Genomic DNA, 19,324 nt, shown 5'->3' with positions numbered 1-19,324 from the left:
TTTTTTTTTAAATGGCTGTGATGTAGCTCAGGGAGATGGCACATACTGAGATCCCCTATACTGAGACAAAATTTACTGACTCGTAAATGGCTGAGTCAAGAGGAGACTGCAGTGTCCACGGGGCAACGCTGAAACAAATTCCCCCAGGAACCTTCAGTCCCTAATGTCTCTCCAGAATTAAAATTTCACATTTTAAAAGTAAAATTTAATCAACTCTAGAGACTGACCATTGATCTTCAAGCAGGAGAGGTGGGGCTGGCTGTCCTGTTCCTCTGTCCTAAGAGATGTCACAAACATCAACCAGGATGGATGGTCCTCATGTATCCCCCGGAGAGGCTGCAAGAGCTGCATTTCTCAGAGGTCTCCATGCAATTTGTGTCCTGGGTACTGTGTGTTCTGCTCCATGGGGGCCCTGCAGACCCCATGGATGTAAACCTATCACTACAGCTGCTTCTGTGACTGTGACCCAGAATCTTCACTGCTAGGGATCCATCTTTAAAACTGACACTGACAGCCAGGGATGGAGGTCAGTGGCCCTGCCTCTGCCTCACAAGCCCAAAGTCCTGCCCTGGTATCAAAAAATTTTTTTAAATGCCATTGACAGATGCAGGTGTTTCCTTCAGCTCTGCTATGGGTGTGAAAATTGGGAAAGAGTCTAGAGCAGAAGTTGCTGACACAACTGGTCCAATGTAGGCACTGCAAATGGTAAGGGACAGAGGAGGACTGGGCCATGTGCCCAGGGCAGACAGCAGAGGACAGGAGAGCTGTGCTGAGAGATGCAGACCTGAACCTAAGAAGAGGACACAAAGGAGAAGCTCCCAGGGGAGAGGACCCTGTTCCTGTGTAGGATGACTGTGTCTGTGTCCCTTCTTTCATTATGCTCCAACGTTGCCTTCCATACTTTACTGAAATAGGTATTTATTGTCTGACAAAAATAAGTGGATAGTCTACTGAATATGTGACGAGAAATCACTGGGATCTATGTAGGATTTTCCCTTCCTTAGACAAAGCAAGATGGAACAGTTGCTTCCAAGATTCTCTAGCCAAAGACCAATGTCATGGCAGTGCTGTGAAAGATGTAGAATAGCTAAATTATGGGGATATAAGATGAGGGGTGGCCGGGATCCAGCAGGAAGGGAAAGGGGAAGAAATGCCTTTTGGTGCAGAATTGAGGAAAATGTCTTGGAACTGGACAGTGGTGAAACTTACACTGTATGGTGAATGACTGAGAATGCATTGAGAATGCACCAAACTAATCATTTTGAACAAGACTAAAATCTTGAATTTTATTTACATTAATTCTCTCATTCACCTGACTCTGGGACATAAGGGTAACAATACAAACAATAATGAGTAAATCTGTAAGAGAGGGGAATGGCAGGTGTGGAGCTCAAGAGATGACACCAGCTGTGGAGACACCAGGAGTTCCAGCTCTGCAGCTGGTGGAGCAGGGCTTCCAGGTACTGGCTCTTGCTGTGGGGCCAGAGCTGCTGAGGGAGCTGCAGGTGGAGCTGGCATGAGTTCTCCAGGGGGGACCTCAGTGTGGACTGGAGCTGGTCCTGCAGTTGCAAGAGGAGAAAAGATCATCAACTGTCCATGTTCCTTCCCAGGGCAAAACTCTCTGCCTGTCAGAGACATCTGTGTGCACCAACACAGCCCCAGGAAGTCCTCCCAGGCTGCATCCCCACACTGACTGCCCAGTGTCTCAGTGTTCCTGGGCCACTCAGCATCTTGATGCCTTGCTATGGTCCAAGGCCCATCTCCTCCTCAGAGGCCCATACCAGAGTTCTCTTTGCCCTGGGGCTCTGCCTCAGGGGCCTCAGGGGGCTCCAACTGGTCCAGAAGTTCATGACAGGAATCCAGCAGGGAGATCAGCTCCAGTGAGGAGTCAAGGACAGAAGAGGTGGACCTGCAGAAGACAGGCAGGTTTTGCAGAGTGAGAGGCCTGGCCATTCCTCCCACAACACCTGCCCAGGGCACCCACCAGTATGAACATGTGAACCTGCTTCCCACTCTGTGCGGTGTCCAGCCCTACCAGTTCCCCACTGCCAAAGAGACAGTGTCATCCCCGGCAGTCCTAAGAGGATGACAAAAGATCCATGGAAGACACTCTTTATTTAGTGACATGTCCTCCTCCTTCAGGGAAGCCGACACAGTGTCTCTCTACCCCTGCACACTGTCAGGTCAGCTTCATGAAGACAGGGATTGGGATCTGCTGGGTCCTTGGACTCGAGGGCACAGGGCTGCTGCTCCATAAATGTCTGAGAAGTGTGTGGTCAGTAAGAGACTGAGTAGCAGTGAGAGTTGAGTCTGTAGCTCATGCAGGGATGTGGTCCCCAGTTCTCTGCCTTCCCTGGCCACCTTTTGCACTGATTGTATCCACATCTAGGGTGGCCAGGAGTGTGAGAAAAACCTACTTTAATGTGACCAATGCCTGTTCTGCTGCCCAGGCTGAATTTCTGGCCCCCAGCATTGAAACCCAAAAGGGCAGTGATGGCATCTTCTGTACGTACTGAGAAAAGTGTCTGCACATAGTATCACTTGATGTGTCCCAACCTGCTCTTCTGATCCAGGAAGTCCTGCTGCAGGGGCTCCATCAGGGTGTGCAGTAGCCCTGCCTGTAAGTGTTCACTGTGCAAAGCTCTGCCAGGCTCTCAGTTGAGATTGGGACAGTGGAGAGACTTGGAATTGGTGTCTCACCCATGACTTCTCAGGAGGGTTCAAAGCTAAAGCAAGGACCACACTCCAAATGGTCCACAGAGGCTCATGCCAGAGGGGGCACATAGGGACCAGGCAGAGAAGGAATTCTTATATTAAAAGTTAAATTTCAGAAGGGACACCTACAAATACTAGCATTATCAGAGCAGCTCATTAGCTGTGCCCAGGTTGTATATAACCCCATGCATGAAGAACAACAGCCCATGAGTCCTGAGACAACCTCCCCTATAGAGATGAGAAAACAGAGGCTCATTCTGGGTGGTCCAGTCATCTATGAGGTCACACAGAATGTTCTCATGTCTCTGATGAAAAGTCCCCAGGGAAGGATCAGGTCCGGGGATTCCTTAGCCTTGTAAGGCAAAGTGGCTGTGTTCACTGCCTCCTTCATACAACATCATTTAGTCTTGGCTAGGCCTCATCCTGGGACCTGCAGGGCCTGCATAGCTGCGGTGAGACAGCAAGAGCCAGAGAAAGGACAGAGTATCATGGCCTGATGTGTTGGGCAAGCTCAGCGCTGCTGATGGGATGACGTGTAAGAGCTGGAGACGGGGGAAGGACAGTTGGGGCAGTGACGCATGGACTCCTGGGCCCAGGATTTACAGTGAGGTCAAATGGCACAATGAAATGATGCCAGGAAGTGAAGTGACTTAGTGTCCCTGTCCCTATTCTGATGCTCTCACCAGTGTGTGGATGGGAACCTTGCACCTGGACAAGAGAGTGGCTGAGCAGAGAGGATGTGATGATGGAGGATCTGGACCCCAGTTTCCTTTGGGAGCAGGGTGATGTGTCCACTGTTTCCCAAGCCCTGCAGCTAGGTGCTGAAGGTTTTATCTGGCGATGAAGGTCCTCTCAGTCGTTCTCTGGCCCTCAGTACAGAATCACTTCTGCTCACGCACAAAACCTGCACCTAAGTTGGAATCTGCTGTTACTGTGAGGGCTCAGTGTTTGGTTCAGGCACATGGCACACAGGCCCCCAGTGACCAGCTCCACGCTGATGTCCTATACAGCTCTGTGGGTCAATGCCCAGCAGTTGGCAGAGAAACACGAGTTTGACCTAGATTATAGTTTGTGCTGTTTTTGTTCCAGGTAACCTTGTGCTCACAAAACAACAAGCAGCCCTGCCACAGGCTTCTGCCTCAGGAGGACAGGACATGACAATGAGGCTGGGGACCAACACTCGGGTCCTGCCTTTCTCCTCCTCCCAGCCATGCCCAGGGTGGGAATGTGTCAGGATCCCCATGCCTTCCCCTATCAGAACTTGTGCCTTGAGTTCCTGCCACGGACCAGGTCTTACAGAAAGAAGGATGCTCATAGCAGCACGGTAACTTCTGATTGGTGACAAGGGATGACCAGAATGGCCTGTGTGCGTCTCTTCCTGGCCCCAGGTTCTCCAACCCAGCGGAGAGAACATAACCTCCGCTGTGGGCAGTCCCGGAACTGCACCCAGGAGGGGAAAAAAAACACCACCCAAGACAGGGCTTTGCTTCCTGACTTGAAGGCCACAGCAACCAGTACAGTACCTGCAGTATCCAGGGCCATGAAGATGGATCCTAAAAACTTCCCCTTCCCCTGCTGCCTGCATTGCCCTAGGCAAAAGCCCACACCAATGCTACTTCCCCAGTCCAGGGCAAGTTTTCTGGTCCCTCCTCCACGTGAATCTTTGGGGCTACAAAAGAAAGGTCTTGTAACGGTTAGAGGGTGAGGAATGGTGACAAAATAAGAACCAAGATACACCACGTAGAGCTACAAGTTCCCAAAGGTCAACGTAACTATATTGTATCCCTAAAATGAGCCAATAACCTTAATGAAAAAAAAAAAGATGTGAAACTTGAGACCTTTATAGCTAAATGGATGCATATTAAGGCCTACTCTTAAGTGAATCAAATGGGTCAAATACTGAATGATTTCTCTGGGGTGAGAAACTGAAAGTGTAAACAAGGATCAAAATGTATCAGAGATAATGGGAAATGGGAAAAAAAAAGGTCCAAAAAAAACCAGGGGAAGTGGGATGGGCAGGGGACAGGAAAGGAATGAATATGAGAAAAGGAAAAACCAGAAATAAACTCTCTGTGAAAAGGGAGGGGTGGAGTGGTTGAAGAGAAGGCAGGAAATGGGGAAAAAAAATAAGAACTAAGATAGATTACATAAAGGTACAAACTCCCAAGAATGAATATCAACATATTTTATACCTAAAAGGTACCAATAACATTAATGAAAAAGTAAAAACAAGAAAGAAAGCAAGGCCAGTTAAGCGGGCAAAGGGTGATCTTTGTGGGAAGTGTGTCTGGACACAGGTCAGGTTCAGAGAGAGCCAAACAAAACATGATCTTACATCCTGATCATTGGCCACATCAAGATGAACAGACTAACAAAAACTGATAAAAGACCGAAATGTACAGCAAGAATCTGTGCCATTTTGTTGTGCTGTGGCTCACGAATGTGCCCCGGAGTCTCATGTGTTTGGCAGGTGTTTAGATCATGCGGTGCTATGCGTATCAGTGGATGCATCCCCCGGTGGGCTCCTGGCTGAATGAGCTGTTAAAGCTGTGCAGCTCTGTATGTGGGAATGACCTGACAGATGTCCTGAGGAACCTGCCTTTTGTGTTCCTCCAATCTCAGGACACAGAAATGGGAGACAGGTGAATTTTCTGCTCTGTGCTTTTCCAGAGCAGAAATACAGGCACTGAATTCCTGAATTGGTGGCCAAGGGACTCCACGACTCACAAGTAAATGACTGTGAGCAGAGTCAACCCGGCTGAATATCTGCCTGAATCCTTGATTTGTTTTGTTTTTATTTTGAGACAGGGTCTCACTATGTAGTTGAGACTGACCTGGAACTCACTATGTAGCCCAGGCTGGTCTCGAACTCACAGTGATCCTCCTGCCTCAGCCTCCAGAGTGCTGGGATTACAGGCGTGTGCCACCACGCCCGGCTTGCCTGAATCTTTATATATCCAGGCTGCCAGTTGTCTGGTTGGTGTTCAGATAGATGCCCAACTGGTACCTCATTTTCCTCAGTTTAGGAGGCAGGATGGTTGTATGATTGTAGCCAACATTAGCTGTGACAATCACTGTAATCCCGCAGTAGCCCACCCTATCTCCAGCCCCTCTGTGTTTCCAGATTTGATATGTAACTTTGCAAATAAACAGAATTCAGTTTGCAACTTGGTGAGTTCAAAGCCAATGTGCAACACCAGGGGACAGGAGAGCGAAGAAAGGTTTGTGACTTGCAGCAGGCAAGGAGTGCTCCCAAGGTTACTGTAAACCAATGTCAGTTATATTGGGAGACTTACTCCATCCATATTGAGAAACGTTGTTCTCACCTGAGGCAGGCACAGGCCTGAGCATGAGGGTCACATTGCTGATCATGCTCCTTTCTAAATTACAAGGTCAAAGGTGGGTGAGAACACATCAGGGTAGAGAAGAGAAGTTAGCATCATAATGTGTATGTAGCTTCTTTTCTTGTTCTTTCTTTCTTTGTTTTGATGAAGGGTTTCTCTAAGTCCCTAAATTATCCAGGCTGAGCTTGAACTTTTCATCTTCCTGTCTCAGCCTCCTAGAGTATTGGAATTACAGGAGTGCACAACTGTGCCTGGTTCATGATGAAATTATTACAAGCAGTGTTCACTCTAGCTCACTTATAGGAGAGGCTGTGTGGTTTGGGCTGGTTTAAACCAATACCTGTGGTCTTCTGAGGAGGACATCATCTGAAATAAATAAACAACTTAAAAGAGTGTGATGAGAGAGCAGCTTTTTCTTTCCCCCACCCCAGGAAGTGCAGGTTCTCAATCATTTTTTTATTGAGTTTATTGGTACATTTTAGGTATACAGTATAGCTACATTCATTATTGGTATCTTGTACCTTTACATGACAGGCCTTGGTTCTCATTTTTTCCCCTTGTCCCTGACCTCCCTTCATCCCCCTCCTCCCCTCCCCATTTACAAACACTTTATTTCCATTTTTTCAGTTTCTCATATTTTTTCTTTTCCCTTATTACCTTTCCCCTACCCTTCCCACTTTCCCTACACCTTTAGCCCTTTTCTTCCTATTTCGCATTGTCAATTATCTCATCAAGATCTTATGTACTATTATAGTTTTTCACACCAGCGAAACTATTCGGTATTTACACATGTGAGGTTCTCAATCCTCTTGCCTCCTGCCAGCAGGCAACCACATTGCAGAATGTCTCCTTGTGGGGAGCCCTTAGGTTGGGATTGCTGGGCAGTAGTCCTTGATCAGTGTCCCTTGGAGCATCTTCTCTCAGGCTATGCTAACCAACTACCCTGCGACAAGTCACACCCAGGACACAGAGACCTTCAGTGCCCAACAAATCCACCCCCGTGCCCACCATCACTGAAGATCTGTGCTGCTCTGACCTGGAACTGGAGAGCACAGGTCTCCAAGCACTGGGCGTTGTCTTCCACAGCAGGCTGTCCAGACCCAAGCCAATGGGTGTCACTACCTGAATGGAGACCCAGGCAACGGTGCTCTCAGCCCCACTTTCACAGAGTGCAGATACTTACGTCAATATGTTGGCCCCCCTGACCCCTTGTGATTCTCAGGTGTGTTTCCTAGCCTGGGTTCTGGTATGGTACACTGAGGCCCAGGATTAATTCTAGGTAATCAGTGACAACACATGCCCAACAGGACCCCTCCAGAAGGTGCTTCCCATAAACTCTTGGCCCCCTTTTGGAGCTGAGCACTCCAAGCTACAGGGAGAGCAAGGTTCTGGGGCAACCCTGGAGCAGGGGGCAGCGCTTCTCTGATGTGTGGGTCCAGTGACTCTGGGTGTCTGCGTGTCCGTCAGGGTGAGGTAGGGGGTACTGGTTGTGCTTTGCAGAACAAGGGGACATGTGGGGAAACACTGTGTCCTGCTGCTGCCTGCCCAACACCCCCCCATCAGTCTTTCTTTTGTTGCCCCCCCCCACTTCCCCTACTGAGTCCTTTCCTTGTCCTCAAAATGCCCTGGGCCCTGGGAAGGGATCCCAAGTGGAGGATACTCTACATGTGCAGCTCCCAAAGTCTGAGAATCTCTGGTGGTCTCTGCCATCACCCAGCAGGTGTGGTGAATGTCATCAGCAGGTGACAGCCATTGGGTAATGCAATGGGTTTCCTGGACCTTTCTGCTTTCCTCTTCCTCACCCCCTTATCCATCCCTGTATCTTTATTCCTTTCATGCTTGCAGGATCCCCTCCCCTGGCTGTCTTCCTTTATTCTGCTAATGCCCAGGTAGTTGCCCATTTTCGGCCATTTGCTCACATGGATGGCCACTGGAGCCAGGGCCACACTGCCTAGTGCCCAGGGCCCAGGAGTCCAGGGAGGCTGTGAAGGTGAGTGTGGTGGGTGAGGCAAGTGTCTGTTTGACCTGCATGGGAACCAGCTGTGTTCTGAGAGGCTGTGGAGTGCTGCGAGTTGCCCTGGCTCTTCCTTCTCAACCACACTGTAGTTTGATTCTTGAGGTATAAAGCAGGGTTCCGCTCAGTCAGCTGTCACTTTTTCCCACCTGTTTCCCCCACACAACCATTTACTGAGAAGGTCTGTGTAATTGACAGTGTGAGATAAAGGGGTTGGAAGAGCCTGCTGACCATCTCCACCAGACCTCTTCAGAGCTGCTCAGTCTTCAGAGCTCCTTGGGAAAGATATGTGGGTTGAAAAAAAAAGGAGGGCCTTTTCTTGCAGACAGCAGTTCAGGAGGAGCTGAGGGGCTTCTTCAATTGTCTGTTTTAGGCCCACCAGTGAGCCTGTATCCTGAAGTCAGAGCAGAGACAGAAGTTTTGGTCATGTTGCTAGACGGAGGCCTCAGGAGCCTGAGCAGCAGCTGTACAAAGGCAGGGGTTGGGAGGGAGACTGAGGACTCCTTCAGATTTACTTGACTTTGGTTCTCACTTGCTGTTCTATGACTCAGGCTTCGCCAGGATTCACTCTTCTCCCCACGGGAGCTGTTTCTGGGTTTATTGTGCTTACAGCACACAGTGAGCTCTCTACGTGTTTACATTAGGCAGTGCATAGAGCAAAGTAGTAGGAAAGGATGTGTTCCTATTACAGCAGTTTAGCCACAGTAATGAGAGTGACGTGATCTTGGCTTCAGGGCATCTATTTCTTTGTTTGGCTGACTTGCATCTGCCTGAAGGACCCCTGGCCTCCTAGGTAGAGCGTCTCATATCTGGGAAGGGTTTTGCTTATCTTTGCACATTTTTTCCATGGGTTAGAACTTCATTTCTTTTCTAAAATTTTGTTTATCTGCCAAATTATTTGTATTAGTACATGTTTGTGGTGCGTAATGATTGCACGCATAGTGGGGAGTTGATGCATTTAATGTCTAGAATGGAAGTTGGGCCCTCCCTGGTGCTCTTGGGCTGTGTCAAACACAGGCTGTTCTCAAGGTTGCTGGTATTGAGACCCAGGTCCTGCCCCAGACATTACCATCATGAAGCCCAGCTCCGTCTGGAAGTGTAGCTATCAAAGATCTGTGGAAATTGTCATGCGCACATGGCAGCCATTGCCTAATTCGGTCCCCTTTTCTGGTCCTTTTCTCTTTTTTCCTTTTCTCCTCCCTTATTCCACCTCAGATCTAACCTCCTCCTATGTCTCTGGGATACCCCCATGAGGCTGGCATCCTTGACTTTGCTGAAGGCCACCTAGTTGCATCACCTGCTGGGTGTCCCTGGAACGGCACAAGTGCAGTGAGTTGTGGAGCTCTCAAGGAGACGACCCCTGCCCTGCAGTCCACGTCTCATGACAGAGATACCAAATTTAACCAAGGTCTAAGGGTTGTCGGTCATGGCTCCCGAGTAGATTTTGGAATTTGTTTCTCAAAAATGCTTAGTGAAGCTGGTTGAGATGTGGAGTCTCTGTAGTCCCAGGACTCTGGGAGGCTGAGGCAAGAGGATCACACATTCAGACTGGGCAGTTTCATTACATAGTGAGATTTAGTGTTGAAACTTTAAAAATTGAAATGCCTTGTAATGCAGCTCAATGAGATGGTCCATTCTCAGATGTCCCATAGTGAGACAAAATTTTGTAACTTGTAAAATGACTAAATCAAGCGGAGTCTGCAGTGTTGACAGGGCAAGATTGGAGCAATTTCCCCTAAGAAACTTCAGTCCATGGTTCCAGAATGCTCTGAAATTTCTGATTTTAAAATGAAATGTAATCAATATCTAGGGACTGACCACCCATCTCCAAATAAGGAGAGCTGGGGATGTGTTGTCCTGTTCCTCTGTCCTAAGAGATGTGACAGCCGGGGTGGTTGGCTCCCATGTATCCGCCAGGCAGGGTACACAGCTGCATTTCCCAGAGGTCAGCAGCAATTCTGTATCCCAGGTTGTGTGTGTTCTGCCCCATGAGCCCTGCAGACCCCAAGGACATGACCATGCCTCTAACACTGCTTCTGTGACTGTGACCCAGAATCTTCCTGCTAGGATTCCATCTTTCAAACGGAACTTGAGAGATGCAGGTGTTTCCATCAGCTCTGCTATGGGTGTGAAAATTTGCAAAGAGTCTAGAGCAGAAGTTGCTGACACAACTGGCCCAATGTAGGCACTGCAAATGGTAAGGGAAGGGGGATGACTGGGCCATGTCCCCAGGGCAGACAGCAGAGGACAGGAGAGCTGTGCTCTGCAGACTCCCCATCCCACGGCTGAGACGTGTACGAATGAACCCAAGGAGAAAGACACAAAGGAGGAGCACCCAGGGGACAGCACTGTTCTGTGCACCATAACTATCTCGGTGTCTTTACTTTTATGATTCCCTTATGGTGCTTTCTGTATTTTACTGTAAGAGTTACCTCTTGCCTGAAAAATACTGCATATCTTCCTGTGTGATGATAAATCATGGGAATCTATCTAGGATTTCCCCTTCCTCCAATAAGCAAGATTGAACAGTAGCTTCCAAGATTCTTTGGCCGAAGACCAATACAATTGCAGAGTTGTGACAAATGTACAATAGGTAAATTATAAGGATATAAGATGAGTGGATCTAGGAGCAGGGGAAAGAAGAGGAAATATCTTTGGGTGTTGAATTTAGGAAAATGTCTTGGAAGGGGAGTGTGGTGAAGGTTACACAACATTGCAAAAGACCGAGAATGCACTGAAAATGCAGGAGGTTGATCATTTCAAACAAGACTAAAACCTTAAAGTTTATTTAAAGGAATTCCATCATTGCTCTGTCTCTGGGAAATAAGGGCAGCAATGAATAAAAGGATAAGTAAATCTGTAGGAGAGAGAGATTGCAGATAGGGGTGAAGAGCTGGGTCCAGGTAGATCTGAAGAGAGGACACCTGCCATGGAGCCAGAAGTTGCAGCTGTGTTCCTGGTGGAGCAGGGCTTCCAGGTGCTGGCTCCTGCTGTGGGGCCAGAGCTGCCACGGGAGCTGCAGGTGGAGCTGGCACGAGTTCAGCAGGTGGGACGTCAGTGTGGGCCGGAGCTGGCAGGGCAGTTGAAAGAGGAGAAAAGATCACCGACTGTTCTTGTTTCTTCCCAGGCAAAACCCTCTGCCTGTGAGAGACATCTGTGTGCACCAACACAGCCCCAGGAAGTCCTCCCAGCCGGCATCCCCACACTGACTGCCCAGTGTCTCAGTGTTCCTGGGCAGCTCAAAGCCTTGCAGTGTTTCAAGGCCCATCTCCTCCCCACAGGCCCACACCACAGTCCTCACCGTGGGGCTCTGCCTCAGCAGGCTCAGGAGGCTCCAGCTGGTTCAGGACAAGCTCATCCTGGGGATTCGCCTGGGATATCAGCTCCGGTGAGGAATCAAAGACAGAAGAGGTGGACCTGGGGAAGACAGGTAGGTAGCAGCGTGAGAGGTCTGGGCTTTCTTCCCATAGTACCTGTCCCGGCCACCTGCCAGTATGGACATGTGGGCCTCTTGCCCAATCTCCAGTGTCCAGCCACACCAATTCTCAACCCCCAATGGGACAGTGTGGTCCCAGGCAGCCCTGAGAGGCTGACAGAAGGCTCCGTGGGAGGCTGTCCTTGTGTTGTGTTGTGTTGTGACACCTGTGTTTCTTCAGGGAAGCCTGACCTTTGCCTTTCCCCACCGGCAGCTCAGCTCCTGAGGACAGGAATTGGGATCTGCTGTGTCCTTGCACTCAAGGGCACAGGGCTGCTGCATAAATATGTGAGAAGAGCAGGGTCAGTAGGCATCTGTAAGTAGGAGTGAGAGCTGAGTCTCTAACCCATGCAGCCATGTGTTGCCACATTCTCTGTGTCTTTTCTGGTCACAATTACACAGCTTTTATCCACATCTGTGGAGGCCAGGAAAGGGGCAAATCTTGCTTCATGTGCGGAATAACTGTACTGTTGCCCAGGGTGACTTTATGGCCCCCAACCTTCAAACCAAAAGGGCAGTGATGGCATCTGCTATGCCTATAGGATCATGGCCAACAACTAGAAAAGTGTCTGCACCCAGTGTCTCTTCATGCGTATTCATGGACTGCTGATACCCACCTGCTCTTCCTCTCCGGAAAGTCCTGCTCCAGGAGCTCCATCATGGTGTGGGGCGGCCCTGCCTGCACTGTGCTCACTGTGCAGAGCTCCGCCAGGCTCTCTGTGTACTGGGTTCCCATCTGTGATGAGACAGTAGAGAGTCTTGGAATTAATGTTCCCCTATTCAGCCTCAGGAGGATTTGAGTGTAAAGAAAGACCACACCCCACATGGTCCTGAGAGGCTCATTCTAGAGGGGGCTCAGAAGGGATCCAGCAGAAAACCGGTTAATGCATTAAAAATTACATTTCCAAAGAAACACCTGCTAATACTAGCATTATCAGATGAGCTCATTAGCTGTGCACAGGCTGTATGGAACTCCAGGCATGAAGAGCAACAGCCTAATTGTACTCAGACAACCACTCCTTGCAGAGATGAGAAAACAGAGGTTCATCCTGGGTGGTCCCATCATTTATGAGGTCACTCAGGATGTTCCCCTGGTTTCTGATGAAAAGTCCCCAGGAAAGAATCAGGTCTGGCTTCCTTAGCCTTAAGGCAGAGTAACTGTACTCACTGTTTCCCTGAAACAATGTCACTGAGCCCAGGAGGACTCCATCCTGGGACCTGCAGGGCCTGCATCAGTGCTGTGAGACAGCAAGTGCCAGGGAGAGGACAGAGTAGCATGGCCTGATGTGTTGGGCAAGCTCAGCTGCTGATGGGATGATGTGTAAGAGCTGGAGACGGGGGAAGGACAGTTGGGGCAGTGACGCATGGACTCCTGGGCCCAGGATTTACAGTGAGGTCAAATGGCACAATGAAATGATGCCAGGAAGTGAAGTGACTTAGTGTCCCTGTCCCTATTCTGATGCTCTCACCAGTGTGTGGATGGGAACCTTGCACCTGGCCAAGAGGGTGGCTGAGCAGAGAGGATGTTGAGGATGAGGACATCAATCCCGGTCTTTTGGGATCAGGACGCTGGTTCCACTGTTTACTAAGTCCTGGAAGGAGGGGCTGAAGTTGCTGTCTGGCTCTGAAGGTCCTCTCAGTCCTTCTCTGCTCACAGTACAGAGTCCCCTCTGCTCACACACACACCCTGCACCCACGTTGGACTCCGTTGTTATTGTGGGGCCCCAAGGCCTGGTGCAAGAACACGACATACAGGCTCCTAGTGACCAGGTCCAGGCCAGTGTCCCCTGTACAGTGTTTTTGGGAAAGTGCCCAGCAGTTCCCAGGCTGGGAAACATGAGGCTGTGCTAGACTATGGTTTGTATTCTTTTTGCCCCAAACATCCTGTACTCTCCAAACAGCAGACAGCCATTTCACAGGCTGTCACAGGCTCTGCCTCAGCAGGACAGCAGATGGCCATCAGGCTGGGGACCAACACTCGGGCCCTGCCTTTCTCCTCCTCCCAGCCATGCCCAGGGTGGGAATGTGACAGAACCCTGGGCTCACAGCCCCTCATGCCTCCTCCCATCCGGGAGGACTGTGCTTGGGACCCCATCCCTTCTGGTCCCACACAACACACTGAGGATGGAAGGAAGTTGTACAGAGGACTCACAGTAGTGTCCCATCCATGGACCTGTCCTGGACTCAGTGACTTCGAGCGGCTAAGGGTTGAGCCTGGGGACACCTGTCCTGGGCTTCCTCTCGCCTCTGGGCACTTGGGGTCCTGCCCTGTGCTGCCCATAGTGTTTGGGCAGTTTCTGGATAGTGTCCTGAGGCATCTGGGGCAAGTGAACCATCCTCTCACTCGTTGCCAAGTGTTTTCTTTTCGTGGGGTCCTGGGCCTGCGGCCTTGAGGTCTGGGAAAGCAGCACAGCATGTTCGCTGCTAACTGTCCTCAGCCAAGTGACCGGGGAGGCAGTTGAGTGCAGGGTTCCAAGTTCTGTTTGGACCCATCGCCAAGGAAGTGAGGTCACATGATGGGGTCCATAGCTGAGCCCACCCTCAGATAAACAGCCCCTTCCTGATAAAAAGCCTCCCCTTCTTTTCATAGTGGTGTAAATCTGTGTACTCCTTAGAAATAGCAAGCTATGATTTTGAACTTTGTTATACTTTGAAGTTTTTATGCAGCAAATATGATGCTTCAATGTGGCAGGCACAGTGTGAAATGTGTTTTTCCATCCAAAGAGTCAAGTTTCTCTGAAGATGTAGTGCTCAGTGTCATTGCTTTTATATTTAGGATGATGTTTATTATGGGTTTATTTCACTTCAATTCCAATAAGGGACATGGAGATGTTCTAAATATTTCCATAATAGTTTTCCTCAAAGGTTATAAAAATTTCAGATGTTAACCCCTGCATTTATAGGAGTGGGGGATTCACAGCCAGTTTTTTTTTTTTTGTAGCCAGGATCGAACTCAGGACCTTGCAGTTGCGAGGCGGGTGGTGGAACCACTATGTTAAATTCCCGGCCCGATTCACAGCAGTTTTAACTTTCAGGTGCATATCAATGACTACTTATTTATACCTAGATATTTAACTCAATCACAAACTGTAGTACCCCGTAGTGCGACAATATGAGGACCGATAGGAGTTGGTGGTAGAAGGTTACTGCACGGTGAGGGCTTTGTCAGGCCCTAGAGATCATCACCCCAATTCTGATGACAATCACAGGGAACAGGGCCCAGCCTGGCTTCCCTATGAGGCCCACAAGCACTTGTTGCTGTTCTAAATGCTCTGGGCACCTGGCTCATCCTCATTCCGTGGCTGGTGACTTCTGCATGGTTTTCATGGCTTAGATGGGAATGTCCTAAAGGCAGTGTCATGTACAATATTTATAAAGAAATAAAAAATGATGAAATAGGTTTCATGAAAATTAAGAATTGTGCCTTGAAAAACAGTGTTATGAGAATGAAAATATAAGACACAGATTGGGATAAAATATTTTCAAGTCATACATGTAAGGAAACTTTCACTCTATACCATATACAAAATTCTGAAAGTCAACAATTAGAAAGTTTTTAAAGATCGCAAGCTTAGGCAACAGGACTTGAAAAGACATTTCACCATGGAACACATCTGGACTTCACATAACAACATGAAAATTTGCTCATCATAATCAGTTATCAGCTAAGTAAATATCCATTCCACAAAGCGATATCAAACCATACATTTTAAAGAGCAAAAATTAAAAAGCCTGCCATACCAGGCCTTTGAAAGAAAATGTAGGAATCAAGACTCTGCTGCCTTAATAGTGGTACAATCACTTCAGAAAGCATCTTGGTAGTTGATTTAAGAGTAACACATTTAACTACCTTGTGATTCAGCCCATCCAATCCTCTATACGTTCACAGTCATTTAGAAGCATGTTTGTATCAGCTTTGTTTTCAATATCTGAAAACTGAAATGTGAACATTAACCAAGAGCTGAATGAATAAACAAACTGTATAGTAACATAATGGGATTTCACTCAGCAAATCACAGTAATAGCCTATAGATCAACCTGAGAATGATTATCCTTGGTGTAAGAAGCCAGACAGAGAGACCACATTGTACGCACTCATTGGTATACATTTCTAGACCGACATATAACAAAACAACAACATATATGTGTGACAGAAGGCAGGGCAGTCTTTGATCCAGAATGTGGTGGGGCAGGATAGAAAATCTTGGGATGGCAGCAAGGGTGATGGGTAAACTTTTGAGAGTGACAGATTTGTCCACTTTCTTTACTGTGTTAATGGTTTTATGGAAATATGCATAATATATAAAAACTTATCTAATTCTATATTATAATTATATACAGCTCATTTGGGATCTATTTTGTTTTAGTACAAACTTCTAAAAAGTGAGACACTCTATTGAGCTCCAAGCAAATTCTATCAGTCCCATACAGAAAGTGTAGTCCAGCACGGGCAGAGTTTATTGAGTTCTCCTTCAGTTGATTTCCATAGACTGTCGAGAACATGGCTGCTTCACATGCTCTTCCCTAGGACACAGTAAATTTGCAGAAAGTCTGGCTCAGCACATCACCACCTGAAAATGTCAATTCCCCACCGTAGTTGAGTCCAAGAGCAAAGAAGACTCATGAACACAGGCAGATATAAAACAAGCAGGGAAGGGATTTAGCTCAGTGGTGCCACCGCCTGCCTCCCAAGCACAAGGACCCGAGTTTGATCCGCAGTACCAAAAACAAACAAACAAAAACCCCCAATAATAACAATAGAGTACTTTTAGGGCTGGGGATTTATCTTAGTGGTGCTGCCGCCTGCCTTGCAAGTGCAAGGTCCCAAGTTTGATCCCTGGTACCAAAAATAAATAAATAAATAAATATAAAATAAAATAAAACCAAGCAGATTTTATGTACATGATAGGAGAAATATAATGTTCACTGAGGCAAACAGGTATAGAAAGGGGAACACCAGAAAAGCCTAGATGCAATGTTGTAAAACCAGTCCAGAGCTCACATCCACCTTGTCTGTGGCCAGGCTAGGGAAGGGGCAATGATTGAATAACTCTTTTCTACTCACCACGAGGAGGTTTGTCATTGGGCTCTAGACCTGAAACTGGGGTCTGGAGTGGGCACATCAATCCAAAGACCCATGCACTCATGCAAGCTGGAAGTTCCATGAATGCTACTGGGCCAGGTGTGGTGTAGTTAAAGACCAAGGTACTGTACCTACAGCTGTTCTTCCTGGTTTCACATCGAACACCATAACTACTGGCAATGCCTTGGTACGAATCACCTGTAGCAATCGCAGAGGCCAGTTGATCGGTTGCTCTTAGAGTTGTATACAGACTGGGATAAATTTATTCTTATATTTATATTTACTATAGAAAGATGGGCAATCCTTCCCATGGATTGCTTTTTGCAAACAAAAAGTTGAGCTCATCCTGAGTTGAACTTTCCCTGGTAAAGGAAAAGGGGACGAATAGACACTGTACACAACAAGGAAGGAGAAAGGAGAAATGAAACATAAATACAGGTCTAGGAGAATTAAAAGAATCCTGAAGAAAATATATTCAATTCTCTAGCAATAAGTCTGAAGATCTGGAGGAAGTGAATTCTCTAGCATCTCCTAAAGGGGACCTCAGGTGAAATTCACTGGATGAAATTTGTTTCTGTCACTTAATGGCTCTGTGGCCATGGGCCAGTCACTTAGCCTACCTGTGCTTCAATTCCTTATCTACAAAATGGACATGATAATATTCCTATATCTTGGGTGCTTATGAGAATTAAGTGAGTTATTACATGCAGAGAGCTGTCGAAAGTTCCTGACACACAATTAAGACTTGTTTTGTTTTGTTTTGGTACCGGGAATCAAACTTGGGCCCTTATGCTTGCCGCACAGGTGGTGGAACCACTGAGCTAAATCCCCAGTCCCACATGGTGAAGTCTTGGACATGGCAGTGTTACTAAATCATGTGGGCACTGACAGGCACCCCCAAGTTGGACCCCTGCCCAAGCAGACCCGCTACTCACATCCAGAGGAGTGCAGAGAAAACAAGAAGCCAGCAGCCACCCTGCTCCTCTCACCCCTGCCGTGTTTATCAGCCAGCCCCAGGCCCATCACCTGTTTCCCATGCTCTTGAGCAGTTCCCCCTCCCTTACCTAAAATGCCCCCATATAACCACAAACATCCTCCTTTCTGTGCCAATGGCCTCGCCCTTGGCCCATGTGCACCCAGACATCAGTAAACTCATCGCATGTTGTTTAGACTTTGCCTACCTCAGTGGTCTCAATTGTGCCTCAGTCTGACCTTATAGGCACCACTGGCTATTTGCAAGATAATAAACCTGGACTTCCATCTTACCTTATATAGAACATAAATTATTGATGGACTCAAAGTAAATTTTTAAATCCTTTTTAGAAAATCAGAGAATATGGTGAGAATATAGCAGGGGAAGCTGCTTATATCATGGCAGCCAGGAAGCAAAAGCAAATGAGAAGAAAAAAAAGCAGACAAGAAGGATTGGGGTCACAATAGACCCTTCAAGGTTGCGCCCTCAGGGACCTAATTTCCTCCCACCTCATAAAGGTTCCAACATCTCCAGTTAGCACTAGAAGCTGGAGACCAAGACTTTGCTATACAGGCCCTTCCACGACACTCCCAAACCATAGCGTCTGTGCACTGCACATAGTGGCAATTGCTGACCATTGTGAGAAAAAGACCTCCTCTTTAACAAAGTGACAATTTCCAATGTGTCGTGTGTGTTTTTGTTTTCTGTACATTATATAATAATTGAGGCAATCATAGGAAAAAAAACCTAATAGCCTATTTACAAGATGCTGAGCCAAAGCAAGAATGAGCTAAAACATGTTTATCACATTAAAGTGTGTTCATAAAACTATATTTGTGTGAATCTCACCAAGAAATAAAATTTGAAGTTGTGGTATTTTGGAGTAAGTATTATATTTCACAGGTGATAAAAGTGCATCGGTTATGTTTGTTACGACCAGGGAGAGCACTAATGACAAATAAAGCATGGCCTGGTGTGCCTGCCTGGCATGTCCCTGTAGCGTCCCCAGTTGTGCCTCCTCTGGGAGATTGGGCTGGTCTGCAGGGGACCCTGCAGCAGGGTCAGTTGCCTGGCCCAGGCATGTTGGGTGAGTCAGGCATTCCCGCTGCCAAGTGGCCAGGGCCTAACTCAGCATGACTTGCACTTTGCTGCACCCTGCCCAGCAGGGCGGTTTAGGCTGGGCAGCCCTGGCAATGCCACTTCCAGCCCTCTACTATGTTAAATGCCCCCCGGGCTGTTCTTTGTCCTTACTCAGCCACGACTCCCTGAAAGTGGAAAAGTCTGAGGATGAGGTGAGGACTGAGAACCTCTGCAGCACCCTTGAGGAAGGAATACCCTTGTTCTTTCTCACTTCCTCAGGCTGTAATCTCACTGCTTCTCTGACCCAAAGCACGGCAGCTGGCAGCAGATGAAAGATAGAAAGGCCCAAGGACTCCTTCTCTGAACTTCCCCAGAAGGTGTGGCTGGGTGGACGATGCCTCACCAGGCCAATCTTGCCATCAGCCCCCACCACACTCCACCATCCATAGGCTCAAGTTCTGCAACCACAAGTTCAACCAGACTCAGGTGGAAAATATTTGTAAAGAAATTGCATCTGCAGATTATTTTCTTGTTGCTTATTCTCTAAACAATGTAGTTTAACAGCTACTGACACAACATTTGCATTGTGTTGAGTGTTATAAGTGATCTAAGGGTGACTTAAAGTATATGGGAGGATGTA

At 47.8% G+C, this 19,324-nt stretch overlaps 3 protein-coding genes across 3 annotated transcripts in view; 1 reads left to right on the top strand and 2 right to left on the bottom strand.

Annotated features, from left to right (window-relative positions):
* Positions 1-19,324, top strand: part of Aldh3a1 (aldehyde dehydrogenase 3 family member A1) — a 56,992-nt gene that overhangs the window by 25,924 nt on the left and 11,744 nt on the right. Inside the window, 1 exon segment of the mRNA XM_010618162.2 lies at positions 11,355-11,503. The gene's annotated coding sequence lies outside the window, so the exon portion shown is untranslated.
* LOC104858071 (myosin-binding protein H-like) lies at positions 1,309-2,844 on the bottom strand. Its single transcript, XM_010618179.1, has 3 exons — positions 2,514-2,844; positions 1,782-1,909; positions 1,309-1,559 (listed from the first exon to the last, which is right to left on the bottom strand). Exons 1-3 carry the CDS (start codon positions 2,531-2,533, stop codon positions 1,309-1,311), a joined length of 399 nt encoding a protein of 132 aa, XP_010616481.1. The 5' UTR covers positions 2,534-2,844.
* LOC104858055 lies at positions 10,851-14,089 on the bottom strand. Its single transcript, XM_010618164.2, has 4 exons — positions 13,701-14,089; positions 12,166-12,284; positions 11,375-11,490; positions 10,851-11,143 (listed from the first exon to the last, which is right to left on the bottom strand). Exons 1-4 carry the CDS (start codon positions 13,962-13,964, stop codon positions 10,851-10,853), a joined length of 792 nt encoding a protein of 263 aa, XP_010616466.1. The 5' UTR covers positions 13,965-14,089.

This window comes from Fukomys damarensis, unplaced genomic scaffold (assembly GCF_012274545.1).
Source record: "Fukomys damarensis isolate Sample0158 unplaced genomic scaffold, DMR_v1.0_HiC HiC_scaffold_13, whole genome shotgun sequence".
Classification (NCBI taxonomy): Eukaryota; Metazoa; Chordata; class Mammalia; order Rodentia; family Bathyergidae; genus Fukomys; species Fukomys damarensis.
Note: the sequence above shows the minus strand (reverse complement) of the source record. Positions and strands in the feature narration are given on the sequence as shown.

What these genes read in the sequence shown, in the direction of transcription:
- LOC104858055 (XM_010618164.2), bottom strand. Translation starts at nt 13,964, where the DNA reads ATGCTGTGCTGCTTTCCCAGACCTCAAGGCCGCAGGCCCAGGACCCCA. An exon ending in TCCATGGATGGGACACTACT is followed by an intron (nt 12,285 to 13,700) that starts GTGAGTCCTCTG and finishes GTCTCATCACAG; the next exon opens with ATGGGAACCCAGTACACAGA. An exon ending in TGCTGAGGCAGAGCCCCACG is followed by an intron (nt 11,144 to 11,374) that starts GTGAGGACTGTG and finishes CTGCCCTGCCAG; the next exon opens with CTCCGGCCCACACTGACGTC.
- LOC104858071 (XM_010618179.1), bottom strand. Translation starts at nt 2,533, where the DNA reads ATGTGCAGACACTTTTCTCA. An exon ending in ATGTGCAGACACTTTTCTCA is followed by an intron (nt 1,910 to 2,513) that starts GTACGTACAGAA and finishes TGTCTTCTGCAG; the next exon opens with GTCCACCTCTTCTGTCCTTG. An exon ending in CCAGGGCAAAGAGAACTCTG is followed by an intron (nt 1,560 to 1,781) that starts GTATGGGCCTCT and finishes TTGCAACTGCAG; the next exon opens with GACCAGCTCCAGTCCACACT.